The 20430-nt window shown below is 40.1% G+C and overlaps 1 protein-coding gene across 5 annotated transcripts in view; it reads left to right on the plus strand.

Annotated features, from left to right (window-relative positions):
- The window catches only part of ADAM12 (ADAM metallopeptidase domain 12), a 396536-nt gene that overhangs the window by 43961 nt on the left and 332145 nt on the right, over nt 1-20430 (plus strand). For all 5 annotated transcript variants that reach the window (XM_061635685.1, XM_061635687.1, XM_061635688.1 and 2 more), the window contains one exon: nt 16900-17033. In XM_061635685.1, coding sequence (XP_061491669.1) covers nt 16900-17033 — 134 coding nt within the window. The remainder of the gene's footprint in view (nt 1-16899; nt 17034-20430) is intronic.

Raw genomic sequence — 20430 nt, forward strand, 5'->3', positions numbered from 1 at the left:
TATATTAAGTAGGAAAGTGGAAAAGCCTTCAGAACATGATTGGCTGGGTGTAAAAAGAGTGCTTAGATACCTGAAAGGGACAAGAACAAAGGGATTAATACTATCAGTACAGAATCAAGGAGGTATGGACTGCTATGTAGATGCAGACCACGCCGGAGACCTAGCCAGTCGGAAATCCACAACAGGCATTGTAATTAGATTACATGGGTCAGTACTGGACTGGTGCAGTAGAAAGCAGGCTATTGTGGCAACATCCAGTGCTGAGGCTGAATATGTGGGCCTCTCTGCTGCCTGTAACGAACTACAGTGGTTTACACAACTTGCCCAAGAAGTGCATGTAAACACCGTCTTACCCATAACCGTATTTGAGGATAACCAGACCTGTATTGCATTAGCAACATCGGAAGCTAATACAAAGAGAACTAAGCATATCAGTGTTAGATATTTTCATATTCGCGACTGCATACAACAAGGGGTCATCAAATTACAATATTGTGACACAAAGCATATGTTGGCTGACATAATGACAAAACCACTAAGCGAAGACAAATATGTATCTCTGGTACACATGCTTGAAGTATGTAATGTAAATGAGTCTGAGAAAACTAACAAAATAAAATCAACAAGAAAATGTATATGTAAAGAAAACATGAAAAAGGAACTGTAGAAAACAAATGAAAAACAAATTGTAAAATGCAAACTGAAATGTATATTGTACTGTAATTGTAAAATAACTGTAAAGGGATTTCTGTGAGGTGGGGGCTGTTGGGCTACTGTGACTTATGTGTTTCTCACAGAAAGAGATACATGAGAGGAAGAGCAAAACCTGAAGCAAACGGGTTAAACAGAGCAGAAGTTGTTGCCAGGCTGCCCAAGGCCAGCAGCTGGTTGACAAGGGCAACCATCTCGATAAAGAGCGGAGCGCACGGCCAGTTCTTGTGTGGGGGATTTAGTATGGAGAGAGAACTGTGTTTCATAGAACTTAATGTCAGTAAAAGACTCTTAAAGAATACTTTGCCTGGTCTGGAGCATTTCTAACCGATCTGCATTGGCACCGCTTTATGGATCACACACACACACACGCTACACGCACACCAACAAAAGGTTGGATGATCATGACATATTTTTATTATTATTATTATTATTAAATTTTATTTATACCCCACCTTTTGGGCAAAGGCCCTCAAGGTGGCTTACAAAGAAAAATAAACACAGGTATAAAAATACAATATAAAAATGCAATAAAAGCAATACAATTTACAAAAATTAAATTAAATAACAAATAACATTATAATAACAAATAACATTAAATAACAAATAACATTATCATTATCGGCACTGCCAAGAAAGAGGAGGTGGTGTTAGCAGTGGTGGCAGCTCCCAAGAGGCAGAAGGGCAACAGGCATTTGTTACAGCAAAGCTGTGCAAGAAGAGTTTGTCCTTTCCTAAGGTGATCAGATGCTTCCATTTCAAAGGAAAACAACTTGGCCTTTCAGCTAGCATATAGTACAAATCAAACTGTTTCTTAATACCTCTGCCTGCTTTTCCCGTTCTGACATGTGCTAAAGTTCCAATATGCACTTGAATTCCTCCTGCAAAATGGTGACAGTCAGCACATACCCACGGTGGTGGAGGTTATTATGGTGATGCAGCTCTTTTGGACCTTGCCCATAGTGCTTCTTCTTGGGCGCTGGTGGTCTTTCTGTCCCCAACGGCAATGTAAAGCCTCTGCTTTAGTGTGTGAAAAACAAAGCATTAACTGTTAGGAAAGGCAAGAGGCAAGTTGTCTCACTCAGTGGTCTGACAGGTCCTTCCTGTGACATCATTCTCCTTCCTGCATCCATCCAGCAGGGAAGGTTTCTGAATGACACAGCTCCTCATCTCCTTAGTGCCTTACCTCCAGGCTTCAACTAATCTGGCATCGTTGTGTGTTTAGATGCATGCATATGTCCTAGTTGTATTCAAGTGTGCTTATTCCCAGGCTGGACTGTACAAGGGGCCATGGTATTTCTGACCATCATCTTCCTTTTTGTTCTAGAATTTCTCTGTATTGCTTATTATATAGGTGCTGTTATACTTCAGTGACTGAATCTGCAAATCTAAGGTTGAAACACAGGCTTCTTATTTTGGAATGAATTATTGTGTAAACAAGCATTAAGAATGACCTAATAAGCCAGCTGCAATCCTCTAATGTGGCCATCTGAATACTTTGAGAGTCACTGTAAAATAAAAAAATAACAAATCTCTAGATTTGCATGGGCTTCCCATAAACTGAAAAGGTTGCCTCTTGTTCTAGAGAGGTATATGAAAAGGAATATTGCCTATTGTTCCAGATAGGTATATGTATTGCCTTCAAGTCGATTCCGATTTATAGTGACCCTATGAATAGGGTTTTCATGAGGCTGAGAGGCAGTGACTGGCCCAAGGTCACCCAGTGAGTTTCATGGCTGTGTGGGGATTCGAACCGTGGTAAAAGGAATGCAAAGGTTCTTTATCATTCCTTTGTCAGTGTATAACTGATAGTTCTGTAGTGTAGATGGCATTCTCATGCTTTAGAATAATAATCTTTGTTCCTCATCTACTGTAAGTAGCCATAGGCGTCTCTTCCAATGTTGACTATTACCTGTACTCTGTGAACAATAGGTGTATGAAATCTCTTACCTATTTATCATGCTTTCTAGTGTGAGTAGACGAGGTGGCTATATAATAGTTTGTTCTCCCTGTTTAAACCAACCTTTTCAAAATAAAAGCAGTGGCCCAGATTCCTCACCTGCATTACAGAGGTTTCTTTGTTTGTTTATAATTGTTTAAATGCTGCTTAACCTACTACAAACCTTTAAGAGATTTACATAAAAACAATAAAAACACATTCAGTAAAATTTCCTAAAAGCCAGAAAAAACAATACCAAACTATATATCACAAATAAAGCTGAGCAGTGTACAAAGCAGAGTTAAAAAGTTATGAGTCAAGAGTCCAGGAAGGCATGGGTAAACATAGCCTTTAGAGCTGTTTAAAAGTCATTATTGTTTCTGCCAAGGGAGGGTGTTCCAGAGAGTGAGTGTTATCAAGGAGAAGGCCTACAACCTGCATTATCACCACTGCTTGTTCTGTACTGGGAGACGTGGCCTGCTAAATATCCTGGTGCCAAGTTGTTTAGGGCTTTAAATGTCAACAGCAAAATCTTGAACTTGGCTCAGTATATGATGGGCAACCAGATCTTTCAACACTGGTGTAATACGTGGAAAGCTTGGTGTCTCAGTAAGCATCCTGGGAGCTGCATTTTGCATGAGCTGCAGCTTCCAAACCAGGTGTAAGAGTAGTCCCACATACATTACAGTAGTCTAATTATGAGGTTACTAGGTTACAAATGTATAGACCACCATTACAAGGATATCCTTGTTCAGGAACAGTTGAGGTTCTCATACAGAGGAGGGCGAGGATCTCTTCTCGTTCATCCCAGAGTGCAGGACACGGAATAATGGGCTCAAGTTGCAGGAAGCCAGATTTCGACTTGACATCAGGAAAACTTCCTAACAGAGCCATACGACAATGGAACCAATTACCTAGAGAAGTAGTGGGCTCTCCGACACTGGAGGCATTCAAGAGGCAGCTGGACAGCCATCTGTCAGGAATGCTTTGATTTGGATTCCTGCATTTAGCAGGGGGTAGGACTTGATGGCCTTGTTAGGCCCCTTCCAACTCTACTACTATTCTATGATTCTAAAGGAGGTTGGTAATGTGAGCTCTGAGCCACTGAGGTCATCTGAACCACTATTTTATTTGTTTATTATTACATTTATATCCCACCTTTCTTCCAAGAAGCTCAAGGTGGCATACAAGTTTCCCCCCCTCCAGTTTATCCTCACAACAACCCTGTATGATAGGTTAGGCTGAGATATTGTGACTGGCCCAAGGTAACCCGGCAAGTTTCATGGCTGCGTGGGGATTAGAACCCTGTTCTCCCACATCCTAGTCCAACTCTCTAGTCATTACTCCACACTGGCTGTAGTGACATCAATGGATGTAGGAGCACCCTGCCCAAAATGCACCTTCTCCTTCAGAGGGAGTGCAACCTTATCCAGAGCAAGTACATAGCCCCGTTCCCAGGCATGAGAACCACCCATCTGCAGGCTCTCCATCTTGTCAGCATTCAGTCACAGTTTGGTAATCCTCATCTAGCCCATGACTGCATGGAGGCATGGGTTTAGGACATATATGGCCTCTCCTGATCCATATGTTACAAAGAAATAGAACTGGATGTCATCAGCATACTGGTTACACCTTGCTCCAAATCACTTAATGATTGATCACAAAGGCTTCATATAGATATTAAATAGCATTAGGGACAAAATTTGCCCTGTGGCACACTGCAGATCAGCTGCTAAAGAGCTAAGGCACAGTTACTCAGTGCTACTTTCTGGAACTGATCTTTAAGCAGGAGTGAAACCACTATAAAATGGTGCCCCCAACACAGAGACAATTTAGGGAAATACTGTGGTCAAGATAATCAGTTTCATCCAAGAGCATCTACAGCTGAATTGCCAGCATCCTCTGAATCACCTTGCCCAATAAAGGTGTATTATTAAGAGAGTGAGAGTTAGTATAGACCTTGGAACTCAGGGTGGGGTTTTTTTTCCAGGAGTGACATCACCATTGCCGCCTTCAAGGCAGCAGGGACCACTTCAGCACACAACTAAGTATTCACTACACCCTGAATCCACCCAGTCAATCCCCCTCCCCACAACTCGCACAAACCAGCCAGATTGGCCATGGGTTGAGACAGCATGTAGTAGACTGAACAGTTGCAAGTGTCTTCTCTACATCATCTGGTATCAATAAGTGAAACTTATCCCACAGAATCAAAGGATAGCGGTGTACTGGAGATCACATCAGACCTCTAAGGGCTGCAAAACCAGGTTAATGGGGGTGGATGAAATTCAACACTATTTCCACGTAATTTATTATTGTCATTTAAATATACATCATTGAAAGGATTACAACATGTAATGAGTAGCCCAGCACATCCTGGATTATATTCCTGCATTGAGCAGGGAGTTGGACTTGATGGCCTTATAGGCCCCTTCCAACTCTACTATTCTATGATTCTATACTTAATTACCATACAATATGGATTTAAATTTAGGAAGGTTCCAAAGAAGCACAAAAAATGTAGACTTTTAATGTGGTTGCATCTCTAGTAACTCCTCTTGTAGGTTATTTAATTTTTATTTAAATGGCAAAGTGTTAAATAGATTTATAGGATTTTATTATGATCTCCCCTAAAATTTGCACTAACTCTTCTTTAAATACTTTGAAATCCTTCTTCAAATATATATTCTTAAATTTTAAGGATGTTTGCTGCTGAGACACTGCTGTGAAAAGATTGTATAACGATGCTAGAACTTTGAAGATTCAGTAGCTCCAAAGTTCAGTAACACTGCACTTTATAGATTATGGATGACATCTAATATTATGCCTGCCTGCTTGCACAACACATTTCTGCTTGCACAGTGGGACTTCCCCTTCCTCTCTGCTCGCTGCACACACCTCCAATCTGTCCCAGATGTCCCCAATGCTCCTGAACAGATTTTTGGAGCTTGTGGGGAGCTGCAGGTGGAAGGAAAAGAACAGAAAGTTTCACTGTGTGAGCAGATCTCCACTTGCATGAGGTTGGAAGTCACCTCATATTTCCCTCCCAGAATTTAGAGTCCTATGGAAAAGCAGACTATTCTGATAGACTGATAATTTATTAATAAGTGATTGTAATTGTGAAATATATCTGCTTCTTCAGAGGGCAGAAAGTGTTAAATAACATGGCAAAATGTGGAGGGATTATCTCTCAACAAAGGCTTCTCTTTCCCTTTCTGTGAGTAAAAATAAAATGTCCTTTTTATTTTTTTTTTCTTCTATGGCAGCATGAAGTTTCTCCTTTCATAATGTTATGGAAGGAAAAAGAAGAAATAATGAGTGCTATAATATAATGAAGATTATTATCATTTGAGTTCAAACTCCTCTGAAGGCTTGTGAGCTGAGAAGAGAAATGAAATTTTTCCATCTATATCTGGCTAGTGACCGGTTGGAAGTATTTTTAGCACATCTGAGCAAAGAATAAAGGGGTAATATATGAAAGTGCCGAATGCGTAAGGATGAAAGAAGCTACTTTCAGCAATCCCTATAGCCAGCCTTCCTTGTTAGGTGGGGCAGCCACATTTCTAGGTGTGGCATTTTGGGGGGAGAGGTGCATAGCGCCAGCCAATCCCACCCCCTCACTGGTGGAGAAAACGTGAGGGCCAGGCCAGGGAAAGGGAAAAGCAGTGACCTTCCCCCTCACTCCTCCATCCAGACAGTGTGTTAACTTACATGACTGTTGAATTATCTCACCCCAGGAATACCAGACTTAAAAGCTTGCCAATAGCTATAGTCCTCTTTCACCTGTGGTCTGTCCCTGTATTCTGATTCTTTATGAACTGAACTACTTTGGTAACAACAGTGAGCTTCTGAGCTTGGCTTTGATGCTGCATTAGGTATCTTTGATTTAGATTCCATATGAAAACCAAACTTGTCCATACATTTAAGCAAGGGCGGAGACAAAATAAACATTTTAGAGTGTGTTTGTTAACACCTCCTTGAGAGCCCCTCATTCTAGTCTTGTTCCTGACCTTTAGATATTCCTTCCTTTTGGAGAATCAAGGGGAAAACCTTTTAACTAGCTGCTATATGAAGTTCTAATTAAGCAATTGGAAACTAATTGTGGAAAGCAATTGGACTTTTTTACTGGTCGCTGGGTTGGGTTTTATGTCCAGAAACTCTGAAATGGCCTCATACTGAGCTGCATATATTGGGAACATCAGAAATTAGGCCTGAGTTACACCAGCCTCAGTAGCTGGCCAGCCAGCCAGCCAGCTAGCCAACTGTAGTGTACACAGCAATGTTTCTATTCCTCTAGGGCTGTTTTCATCATTTGCCATGAAGTACTCTAGAAAAAAAAACCCCACTATGATTGTGACTATAGTGAGTGCTTTAAAAAAGATTAAAGGGTAACTTAGAGTAGCCCTTTTTCAGATCACTATGTTATCTCCTGATGCGCAACCTATACTCTGGACAAGAGGCTACTGTAAGGACAGAATATGGAGAAACCGACTGGTTCCCCATCAGAAAGGGTGTGAGACAGGGGTGTATTTTATCACCCTATTTATTTAATCTGTACACAGAACATATCATATGGAAAGCAGGATTGGACCAAGATGAAGGAGGTGTGAAAATAGGAGGGAGAAACATCAATAATTTAAGATATGCAGACAACACCATACTACTAGCAGAAACCACTAATGATTTGAAACAAATGCTGATGAAAGTTAAAGAGGAAAGCACAAAAGGAGGACTACAGCTGAATGTCAAAAAGACTAAAGTAATGACAACAGAAGATTTATGCAGCTTTAAAGTTGACAATGAGGACATTGAACTTGTCAAGGATTATCAATACCTTGGCACAATCATTAACCAAAATGGAGACAACAGTCAAGACATCAGAAGAAGGCTAGGACTGGGGAGGGCAGCTGTGAGAGAACTAGAAAAGGTCCTCAAATGTAAAGATGTATCACTGAATACTAAAGTCAAGATCATTCAGACCATGGTATTTCCAATCTCTATGTATGGATGTGAAAGTTGGGACAGTGAAAAAAGCAGATAAGAGAAAAATCAACTCATTTGAAATGTGGTGTTGGAGAAGAGGTTTGTGGATACCACGGACTGCAAAAAAGAGAAATAATTGGGTGTCAGAACAAATTAAACCAGAACTGTCACTAGAAGCTAAAATGATGAAACTGAGGTTATCATACTTTGGACACATAATGAGAAGACATGATTCATTAGAAAAGATAATAATGTTTGGAAAAACAGCAGGGAGTAGAAAAAGAGGAAGTCCAAACAAGAGATAGATTGATTCCATAAAGGAAGTCACAGACCTGAACTTACAAGATCTGAACAGGGTGGTTCATGACAGATGCTCTTGGAGTTCACTGATTCATAGGGTTGCCATAAGTTGCAGTCGACTTGGAGGCACATAACAACAACAATGTTATCTCTTTATTTCACCCTTTAGCGCAAAGCACCAAATTCTGCCCTACTCATTATAATAACTGCAGAATAAACAAACTATTGCTTCTTAATGCAGGCAAATAAACAAGCTTCTTTACCGCTTGCTGAGTAGTAAACACAACTGAAACTGAAAAGCAGAGCAAAGGAAAGTCCAAGGGGTGGACTCTAACTCTAGCACATAATACAAATGTCTGGTTTTTAATACTTCAATGGTCGTGTTACTATGCTGGCTGTTTTTTCCAGGATCGCTTAAGTAATTATAGGGTGATTGTGATCATGAAAAATCCACCCTCATTCAGGGAAAGTCTTGAGTGAGCAGATTTTGGAGGGCTCTTCCAGGTGAGGCTTTTCTTGTGCACTTTCCCTGCCTTTTTCACTGAATTTTTCAGAGGGTCTTATTCTTAAATTGCTCCTTTTCTTAAATCAAGCTGTCGTTCTTTAAATGTTCTGTTCTGTTACGGTCTGTCATGTCACAAATTAAAAAGACAATTTCCCCCCCAAATCCTAGCGAGGGTGAAACAAAGCTCTGAGGGAGGCAGTGCCCCAATCTCTCCCCCCCCAATTATAAGACTGAAAACTTTAAAATGTGCAGTTATTTATTTACAATTTTTTATATCTCTTAATAAAAATTCTTAAGCAGTTTACATAATAACAATAAAGATGCAGCAACACTCAATAACATTTCCTAAACCTAGATAAAAGTGAGATAAAAACAAAATGGAACAATATCTCACAAATAACAGCTGAGCAGTATACAGAAATGCTTTGATTTGGATTCCTGCCTTGAGCAGGGGTTGGTCTTCATTGCCTTATAGGCCCCTTCCAACTCTACTATTCTATGATTCTGATATGAAGTTACCTGGACCCTGAGATCATCATCTGAGTCCCTCCTCTGAGGGTCTGTTCTCTGGGTTCCTCTTTTGAAGGAGGCTTGGAGGGTGATGACAAGAGAGAGGGCCTTTTCAGTTGTGACTCCATGTTTGTGGAATGCTCTCTCCAGTGAGGTCCACCTGGCACTTTTGCTGACATCCTTTTGGCACCAGGTAAAGACTTATCTTTTTCCCCAGGCGTTTGGGACGAGAAAACGTTCTGGTGTGTGTGGGGGGGGGAGTTGCATTTTGTATGCTGTATGAAAATGTTAATGTTTTGTATTTTTTAATGGTATAATGTATTTATGCTTATGTTTGTAAATGTAAGTCACTTCAAGAGTTTTTAGGGTAACAAGCAACTAATAAGTCTGATGATGATGATGATGAAAAATAAAAGCTTTAAAAGTCTCAATAAGATGGGGAAGAAAGTGTTGTGCTGGTTTTAATCTGGTGTAAAGGTTTTTGACAAAGTATTTTATTTTTAAAATAAATTATAATGATTAATGTAGATAAAATATTCTTGATCCACAGCTGGTGCAACTGGGTCTTAACTCTTGACTAATTCCAAATAGTACTTGGCCATGTGTAAATTATTATGGCATTGTAATGATTATCCTTAAGTGAGATAAATCACAATAACTTTTTGTAAATAAGCTTTAGTGATTGATGTGCTATTCACAGAGAAACCAACAAATACAAGATTTTTGTTGTAAGTCTAATTGTGTAATAGCATTGGGGTAAGATTTTCTCATGACCGAGAACATTTTAATGGCTTTACCTTACTGACTGATAACTCTATAGGAAGGGCCGTAGCTCCAAGGCAGAGCATCTAGCTTGCATGCAGAAGATCCCAGGTTCAGTCCTTGGCTTGTCCACAGAGGGCAGGTAGAGACTCCTGCCTGAAACTCTGGAGAGCCACTGCCAGTCAGTGTAGACAATACTGAGCTAAATGTGCCAGTGGTCTGTCTTGGTATAAGGCAGCTTCCTATGTTCCTATTTTCACTGCCTTTCTTTGTTCTGATAATGTCTTTTATTGTTGTGTGGTAGATTATTGTATGGGTTATTTTCTATTTTGTCCCCTGCCCTGATATCAACAGATGAAGGTTGGGCTATATAAATACTAAATAAAAATAAATCAAGAACTGGAGAGAGCATATACTAGGATGGGGTAGTGTTTATGCACTAAACTAAATGTAGGCAAAAGTTTTGGAGCCAAACCATCTGACTGAACATCTAGAAACACATTACCCTTTGGTTTCCCATATGCTTACAGCTCATTTCCTGTTTGTTTCTTATACAATGTAGGTTCTCTCATGTTTACAACAAGTTTTTCTGCCTTCCACATCTCAAATATAGAACGTATTAAGCACATAATACAATATGATTTGAATTGTATAGGTTGTTCTTCATCTCTTGCCTTGACACCTTGCCATCTATCTGCATTCCTTTCTTTTATTAAGTTGTCATGAATTCTGTTTTGACTTTATGATTTTGTCCAGCTGATGCACCTTCCTCTGCCTGTATTTCTTTATGAGTTTGGCTTCACAGCCTTTATTTCATACTGGCATCTATCCCCATCTCATACAAATACCATCTCTCTCAAATGTCTTGTCAGCTTTTTGCTTTTTAGATTTCTTTTTATATTATTTGTCACTGTGAGAATGCTCTATTTACTTGGTACATTTTTAAAACCATTTTTAGCATAGCTAATTTTCTATTTCTAAAAATATTTACTGGTTAAATATAATTTCCCTGCAAAAAGCCTAGTCCTACAGAGTCTAGCAGAATGGTAGTAAATGTGGTGCCCTCCAGTTATTGCTGGACTACAACTCCCATCCTCCCTGCCTTTTGCCCATGCTGGCTGGGATTGATAGGAGCTGGAGTCTAACAACAACTGGAGGGCACCACATTGGGTACCCCTGGTCTAGTCCTCTCTCGTTGACTGCTCTTTGGCACTTGACTGGTTGATGGAATGGAATATGCATTGCCCAGCCCATCTGAAATTGTTGTGCTATGTTGATTTCAGAGAATATCAAAGAGCTTCAGAGAGGTCAAACTTCAGTTGGCGTACACATTTTTAACCATCACACAGCTGCTTGAAGAGTAGTTGAAGATTTCTATAAGTTCAAAATTCTACACGTATCAACAAAAGTTGACCTACCTTACCTTACTTCTACCTAAAGTTGGGATGAATTACTTCAGCTGTGTCAGTCCTAATAGATTTCTTTAGCATGTTATGTTGGGTATTTAAATTCTCTTTCTTCCCAGTGCTTCAGAGCTTTTTGTTTTTGCCTAGTATTGGGAAATTAGCTAATACTGAGATCAAGGGAAAGGTCCCCCATGATTTCCATGTTTCTTCTCCACCCCTCCATCCCATTTCTTAACTCTTAATAAATGTTGCACGTTAATAAATTCAGCACTGAAACAATGTGTAGAGAGGAATATTTTGCTTTACAGGGTAAAAGTTTATGAAGTTTTCCATGGAGGTTTAACATTTATGTATCTTGTAAAGTAGCTGAAGTGGAAATGAAGTCATTTCACTTCAAGTAGTTGTAACTGCTCTAGTGAGCTGAGAAGAAATCTGCAGCAAAGCCCAACATTTCTCATTTCACACCAACAAACTCCACTTTTATCACAGGATGTTTTTTTGTCAGGTTTCACTTTTGCTATTACCTGCACAATGGTTCATTCTTTTAGGGAAAACAAGGGTAATTTTGCTGCTAAATATATATAGTATTAATTTAATGGGACTATAGGATTATTTTTCCCTGATTCTGCTTTGTGTACTAGCAACTCTTCCTTGATTCATCATGTTTGATATGGAACTGTGTGGATTTCTTCTCATGCTACACTTAGAAAAGTAAAGCTTACTTTCTATAGCAGCATGAAAAATGTTTGTATTTTTAAATGGCCATGCTACTCCTTACAATCCATGTTGAAGTTTTAATATGGATAACTAATGAAATGAGGCTTGGAGAGATTCAATGGAGATCAGGGGCTGATTTGATGGAGCTCTTCTATATGAATATATGTGTATATCTGACTGCATATATATGTTGAAAAATATGTGTGATCTGGCAGGGTAATACTACCAAATAAAGTTGTCAACTTTGTTATGAAAATAAGCCACACCACTTAGCCACAGTAACTCTGCATATCCCTCACAGTGAGGGATTATTCAATGGGAAAACTGTCTCAAATTGCAGACATCATCATGTCCCCAACGCTATTTAATATCTATATGAAGCCATTGGGAGCAATCATCAGGAAATTTGGGGCACTGACCTCTGGTTTTCCATCAAATTGGAGTCAGGAAAGGCCATGTGTAAGCTGAACCCATGCCTGGATGCAATGGTGAATAAGGGCCAATAGACTGACATTCAGTCCTACTAAGGGAGAGAGACTGTGGGTAAATGGTTCCCATGTCCAATAATTGGGGAGTTTGCCTGTTCTAGACAAGGTTGCATTCCGTCTGAAGAAAAAGTTATGCAGTTGGAACCATCTTTGTCTATAGAGCCAAGCATGGCAAACATATCAATAACAATTTCTAAAATGAGGGTTGTTTTTCAATCTTATGTATGGATTTCATAATTGATTTTATACTTGTAAACCGCTTAGAAGTAGGTTTGCCAGGTCAGAAGCATCCCAAAACTTGAGATTTGAGGGATGGGCCCTAGTGATGTCATGGGGCAGGTCCGAATGATGTCACGGGGCAGGCCCGAGTGATGTCATTAAGTTGCTTGGAGCGTACAATTAAAAAAAATCTGATTGGAAATTAAAATAGAAATCTTAGCTAAAAGATGGAGCCTGGGTAGGGAACATTTAATCTAGCCTACGGCAAGAAGGGTTTAAGTGCCTTCAGGCCAGGCCAGTCACCAGAAGGCCGCTGTAGGGACAAAGGAGCCTAGTGTTGTGGAGATGTTAGATGGGAGCACTGAGGAGTAAAGATGGATGCTCCTGAAGGCTACAATTCCAGACACACCTACTAAGGGATTAAGCCCCATAGAACTCAACAGGACTGACTTCTGAGTAGATATAGTTTGGATTGTGCTGTTGGTAGACCTTGACTAGGGATCCTCTGCAAAGTCATCCATCTCCAAGCAGGGTTGGCAACCCCCTGCCTGGAATGCCCTGTCCTTATCTTTTAACGTGGCTGCTCCAAACATCTTTACAGATTTGACCCTTCACTTCAGAAAGAAGTCTGAGAAATGAGTAAGAGTCTGCCTTATACTGACACAGGCCATTTGGTATCATCTAGCTCAGTACTGATGACATGCACTTGCATTGGCTCTCCAGGATTGCAGGCAATAGTCTTTTCCAGATATTGGATTTTGGACCTTTGCATGCAAAGCATATGCCCTACCACTGAACTACAGCCCTTCCCCTGTTTAAAAAAGTATCCTTTAAAATTGTTCTTTTCAATTCACTCTTTAATGCACATCATACCTAGGGCAGATCCACACCATTCATTTAAAGCACATTCAACACCCATTTGAAGCACATGAATCCCACCACAGAATCATGGGAACTGCAGCTTGTTAAGAGTGGTGAGAACTATAACTGTGAGGGGGAAATGACACTTCCCAAGATTCTTTAGGGGAAGTCGTGCGCTTTAAATGCAAGTTGGATGTGCTTTAAATGTATTGTGTGAATCCGCTTAATAAATTTTGCCTGCATGCAAATTGTTTTAATTAATTTTTCAAAATGGAAATGAGCTATAAACTGTAGTGAGTGACCATGGGCTACTCACCATCTCTCAGCCTATCTGCCCCTCAGGATGAAAACAATGGAAAACCATGACCACCCCAAGGCATACTTAAAATGTAGAGGAAGTATTGTACAACCATAGTGTGAAATTGGATACTTATTGGGACACAGTATGACAAAATGTTTATATAAGCATGACTATCAAATATGCTTATTATTTACACAACCTGTAAAGATATTTATAGTGCAATCCTATGTTTGTTTACTCAGAAGCAAGTCCCAATGTATTCAATGGGGCTTACTCAACCAGGGAAAACTGTACTCTTGTTCTTTTAACAAGCCTTTTAAGTTGAGACCTTATCCCTGTCTGTGTCTGTGTTGGAATTGCTTTTTAATATGTTTTTAAACCTTTTCTTTAAAAAAATGTTTTTAAAATGTTTTTAAAGATGTTTTGTTTTAATATATTTTAAAGTCTGTTTTTATGATTTTTAAAGTGTTTTTAGTGCTTTTGTTTGCCGCCTTGGGCTCCTACTGGGAGGAAGGGCGGGATATAATAAATAAATAAATAAAAATAAATAAACTTCATTCATCCAGCCCAAACTTTGGAATCATGCCACTTTAAGCTGTGGTAAACCCTGCCTAATTGCTTTAAAAATAGGATTGGAGAGGGAGAGAAAGATTGACAACACAAACACAAGTCTGTGCTATGTTTACTCAAAAGTCCCAATAATTTACAGCACAATCCTAACCATGTCTACTCAAAAGTAAGTCCTAATGGAGTTCAATGGGGTTTACTCCAGGGACATGGAAAGCAAGTATTGGATTAAATACTTTCATATTTCATAGCCCAGGGTCTGACTCTTGCACACAAGAGAAAAAAACATGTTAAGCCATATTACTTACGCAAACTGCAAAATTTCAAAGCCACCATTTTCTGACGTTGAATTTAAGCCTAGGCATGCCTGGATCAACAAGTCACAACCCTGGCTTCATTTATTGGCTACAATCTTGAAAGGGCGGGGTTACAGCCAGAGCTTGGAAAAGTTACTTTTTTAAACTACAACTCCCATCAGCCCTAGCAAGCATCGCCACTGGATTGGGTTGATGGGAGTTGTAGTTAGAGCTAGGAGCTGTTATAAAGATCTGTAAAACAGATTTAACAGTCGCGCAGGGGGCGGTTGATGTTTTGGTGTATATCTCGGGAACCAGACCACCTAGAAACTTTTTTTTTTAATTGAAGCTGAGAGTCTGGAGTTTAAGGGGTGCTAGCCGGAGAACCAGAGGAAGCCCCCAAAAACTGGAGACTCCGCCCAAAAAACAGATACCTGGTATCCCTACTTAGAAGCCACTTCACCATGTAAACAGTGTATAAATTGTAGCCCTGATTTTTAGAGGAGTCGGTGCATAAGAAGAGCTCCTGCTTCTTCCTGTCACATGACTAGTGTTGTCATTCTTTTAGTGCAATTCCTCTAGCAAATGTAGTTAATAGGAATGATCTTAGATTTAACATTATTGTAGATATTTGGAGGGGTAAGAGAGAGAAAAATGAAGTGTGTTTACAAAGAATTTGTACTGTTGTGATTGTTATTAAAACTATACATTTCTATCAAGTTATGAGAGGTGGTTGTGTTTCCAAACAAATGGGTTCAGTTTAGAAAAGCAAAATAGAAAGCATTATATTTTATAAGATCCAACACTGGCTTTATTATATTGTGTATAATTGAGATTATAATCCTACACACACTTGGAGGTAAATCCCATTGAATTCAGTATGACTTACTTCTAAGTAAACATAGCTACGATTAGTTTGTAGATTTTGCACTATGTATAAATGGATTGCTTCATGTTTATGTACAAAATACTAAAATACAGAGTTTAAATTTGGCTGCAGTCCAGCCATGTTAAACACTTAAGTATCATTAAAATCCTGTTAAAATCTCTGTGACCTATAAGTATGTAACTTTGGTTGGAGCAAGACAACCTTAACCTGAGACCTACAGACCTATACTGAGGTTTTTTTCTGGCAGCTGTAATGCCATTAGTATGATTAGCAGTAAGAAATAAAAGTCGGAAACCAGTTGCTTAAAAACATTGCATTCAGTTTGTTTGCTTTTTTTGACATAGCACTATTCATCTCTAACTAATCTGGATCTGTAATACATACTGTGTTAGCTCTTTGAGATGATTGTTTCACTAATGTACATCTAGGACACCTACGTATCTTAAATACTTTGTGACTTGCACTTTCTAGATAAAACATTTTGAAACCACTGAGATAATTGAGAATTAAGTGTGTTGTAGAAAATCCTCAGCTAGCTTGTTAAATGGCACACAACTGTGAATTTCTGTTCAGAGAAGAATAAAATGTTAAAAATTTAAATATATTTATGGAAGATGGTACAAAATCTGAGATTAAAATCGTTAGACCCTTTTGCAAAATAAATATGAAGATTCTTGTATCCTGAGATGTAACCTTATTGCACATGTTCAGGATAAGAGGGACTCAGCCAGAGGAATAGAAAGGACATTCGTGTAAATCCCTATTTACATATTTAGGTGTAGCCATAATAGAATGGCTACATTCTAATGTAACATTAACCGTGCTTGAGCATAAATGTAAATGAGCCTAGTCTCCCCCAGGCTCATGCAATCCCTGTCTCTCCTCTTCTGTGGCTGCAAGGAGGAAATGAGAAGCTTCCATTTTAGATTAACCATAGTTTATTGTATCATCTGAACCCTAAACTATGATTAATCTTAACTAGGGTTACTGGAAACAGCTTGCCTCTCAGCATATACTGGAACCATCTAAGAAACCTCTGGCTCTTCAGCATTTTCTTCATATATCTTATCTTAGCCTCAGATACCTTCTGAAAGGGTCTCGGAGACCATAAGTTAAGAATCAACTGGGTTGGAGTAACAGGAGCAAACACCTTCCATCATAATTTTTTCCTTCTGATTCAAGTCAATCTCTTTTTATTCCTTCTTCCATATGCTGACTTTGTTTGTCAGCTCTGCTTCCAAAATGGAAACAACACAATGTGGAACCAAAAAAAAGGCCACATAAATGCTTAGTTATATATCACATCTTTTAATAAATTCCCATTTACTGAAATTGGAAGTAGCATTACATTGACCTTTTACATTTTTATCATATTTCAGCTAGGAATATTTTGCACAGTGTAAAGTATGCTTTCTAACATGAAACTTTTTAAACTTTTACCCTAGGAGAGGATGGAGAGTGTAACTTGGAATTCTCTAGGCCACAGATTCCAAAGAACCAACCAGAGCACTATGAAATAATAGTCCCTTATCTCCTGAGTAGTGAACAGTGGAAACCAATAAAGAGCTTTTATTCCCAGGTATGTCTGCATTTGGCTTTTTATTGTAACAGAGCCTCATAAAATACAGTGTGTATAAAGGGTTGCCGTAATTGTCGATTACCTTCTTACCGTGTGAGTATATATGGAATCAAACTCATACATTGTTTACAATACATGGAGAGGGATAGTACACATTTTTTCTCTAAAAAATTGTCCAACACACAGTGAAATGTGACTCCTAGTTTAGATTTTATCTCATGTTGCTGATTCATTTTTATTAGTTAGGGTTTTAAAAGATATGGGCCAAATGTCTTTGCCCAACTAAAACACTCATTCACTAATAGGCAAAAAAAAACCTTGCAGTTTAAGAATGTACCTATAGCAAACAAATATTTATATCAAACTTTAAAAAGCAGGGAAATTGCGCAGCTATAGTGAATGCACCAGGGGAACAGGAGACCTGACCTCCTCTCTGAGATATTGTACCGCCCTAGAAATTTGTCAAAATGCAAACACTATTTGGGTTGGTCTTTCACAATCCAATCCGCTTACTGTGTAGCTTGGAAGAATTTGGTAACATGGACCTCTGAGCATATGGTGAGTGGTGGCAACACCTGCAATCAGCCCAAATAACAGAAACAAAGCACGTTCTTAAACTGCAAGGGTATTTTTTTGCCTATTACTGAATTTCTCTGCTTTTTAATCCGGGAGGTAAGAAATGGGATCCTGTGCAAGCTTGCTGAGATTGATCATTTGCGTGCTTTTTGAGTTCAGTGGAATTTACTCCCATACAATCAAGCTCAGAATAGGTAAAACTGACCATGGAGGAGGAGGAAGGGGAGGGAACAGGAGAGGGAAGGAGGAAGGGAGGGGAAGGAGGTGGGGAAGGAGATGGAGGGGATTGGAAGGGGGAACAGAGGGAGGGAAGGAGGGGTGAAGGAAGGGGGAGAGAAGGGGCAAAAGGGAGGGGATATGAGGGAGGACGAGGGGAGGGCAGGTTTGATCATTTGCATACTTTTTGAGTTCAATGGGATTTACTCCCCTGCAATCATGCTTAGGATAGATGAAACTGACCATGGGGAGATGGGGATGGGAGGAGGAGGAAGGGCAGGAGTAGGGGAGGAGGAGAGAGGGGAGGAGGAATGGCAGAGGAGCGGGATGGGAGGAGGAAGGCAGGTTTGATCATTTGCATGCTTATTGAGTTCAGAGGGATTTACTCCCATGCAATTATGCTTAGGATAGGTGGAACTGACCATGAAAGAGGAGGAAGGGGAGGGGACAGATAAGGAAGGAGGAAGGGAGGGGAAGTAGGTGGAGGGGGAAGGAGGGGGAGGGGATTGGAAGCGGATGGGCAGAGGGAGGGAGGGGCAAAGGAAGGGGGAGGGAAGGGGCAAAAGGAGGGGATAGGAGGGAAGAGGAGGATAGGGTAGGTTTGATCATTTGCATGCTTTTTGAATTCAACAGGATTTACTCCTGTACAACCATGCTTGGGAAAGGTGAAACTGACCTGAGGGGGAGGAGGGGAGGAAGGGGGAAAGAAGGAGAGGAAGGGTAGGAGTAGGGAGGAAGGTGGAGGGGAGAAGGGGCAGGGAAGAGATTCAGTGGCAGGCACTGGGCAGAGGAAAAGCCCCTTGTCTTTCCAAAAAGAAACGTGAACAGTATCATTGTTTTTCAGGATTTCCCCCACATTTTTATTCTACAGCAGGCACATGTAGTCTCCCACCCAAATTTAAACCAAAACTTTCCCTGACCACATCCACACCAGACCTTTATTTCACTTTAGAGTCATGGCTTCCCCCAAAGAATCCTGGGAAGTGTAGTTTGTGAAGGGTGCTGAGAGTTGCTAGGAGAGGCCCTATTCCCCTCACAGAGCTACAATCCCTGGAAAAGGGACTGACTGTTAAACCACTCTGGCCATTGGAGCTCTGTCAGGGGAATAGGAGTCTCCTAACAACTCTCAACACCCTTCACAAACTACACTTCTTTGAGGGAAGCCATGACTGTCTCAAGTGAAATAAACGTTTGGTGTGTGTGTGGCCACCTGATTAGCCAAGCCACACAGCTGTGAGACTGGCTTCTTACTGAGCATGCCCGATGCTATAATAGACTTCAATGTTAAAATTCTTAAATTATTTACAAATCAGTCAGGCATTTTTTTAACTTTTAAACTGCAGAAGATGAAGGTCAGACTATCGGGTAAGGTGAGTTATAGGATTACAGGTACTCTATGAACATGGCTGATTTTTAATTAATTTCAACAAATATGAGAACACTAACAAAAAAGACCAGCAGGGGTCTGGATTTTTTCTCTTATTTTACACTTTGAACTCTCAGTTTTCTCTGAGTGTTTTGTGTATCACCATGAAAACTTAGAGGGCTGTTAAGAAAGCATTTCTGAGTTCAGGACTATAAGGTATGTAAGGTTTTGTTTTGAAATGAGCTTATGGGAAGCAGCAGAATGGCATGGGAGGTATTTTCAATTTAACATTGCGGAATACGAAAAATCCATGCTGGCTATAGTATACAGCCACTCTTGTGGCTGTATAATACATAGAGGTTTCTTTGTTCCTTTCTCATCTTTGCTTTCTGACTTAATGCATGTGGTGGCAGATATAAATCTAAACTGCATTGTTTTGTGTTACTTAATATTACTAACAAAGTTGGTATAGCACAGTGGGGAGGAGAGCCTGGCTGGGAGTCCAGAATCTGTGAGTTCAAATCCCCACTCATGTCTCCTGGGTGTCAAGGGCCAGCTGAAGATCACCCCCACAGTGAGTGGCTCAGGGATTACATGCCCTGCCACCTGTGCAGCCGTGGGCAAGCTGTATAGTCCCAAGGAGCCCAGTTGCCCCCCAGCTGGCAGTTGTGGACAAGGAAGGGGCTGGCTTGTGCAGCTGTGGCAAGCTGAGCAGGCCCTAGCCAGCTGGGGAGGACTAGCCTCAGAGGGAGGCAATGGTAAACCCCCTCTGAATACCGCTTACCATGAAATCCCTATTCATAGGGTAGCCATAAGTCGGGATCTACTTGAAGGCAGTCCATTTCCATTTTTAATATTATTAAATATTGTTGTTAAAGAAGTGGTGAATAATGAATTATTAGAATAAAACAGAAGTCCGTTGAAAATAAGATAGCTAGACTAACAAATAACTTTTGTCCCATGCTTTATCAAATTCATTTTGCCAGTTGCAAAAGTCATTTTTGGCCATTTGTACCCTTATATTGGTCACTTAGCCTTATATAGTAGTTAGAATGTCTTCTAGCACAATCCTATGTGCATTTACTGAGAAGTAAGCTCCACTGTGTTCAGTAGACAGGTCTGACGCCAGGCTTACCTGGGTCCTTGGACAACAGCCTGCTCCGGGCCTGAGGCGCCATAGCCCAACCCCTCTATACTGGTGGTGTGGGGCTAATAAACCCATCAGTGCATCCCACCTAC

Source organism: Rhineura floridana, chromosome 7 (assembly GCF_030035675.1).
Source record: "Rhineura floridana isolate rRhiFlo1 chromosome 7, rRhiFlo1.hap2, whole genome shotgun sequence".
Lineage (NCBI taxonomy): Eukaryota > Metazoa > Chordata > Lepidosauria > Squamata > Rhineuridae > Rhineura > Rhineura floridana.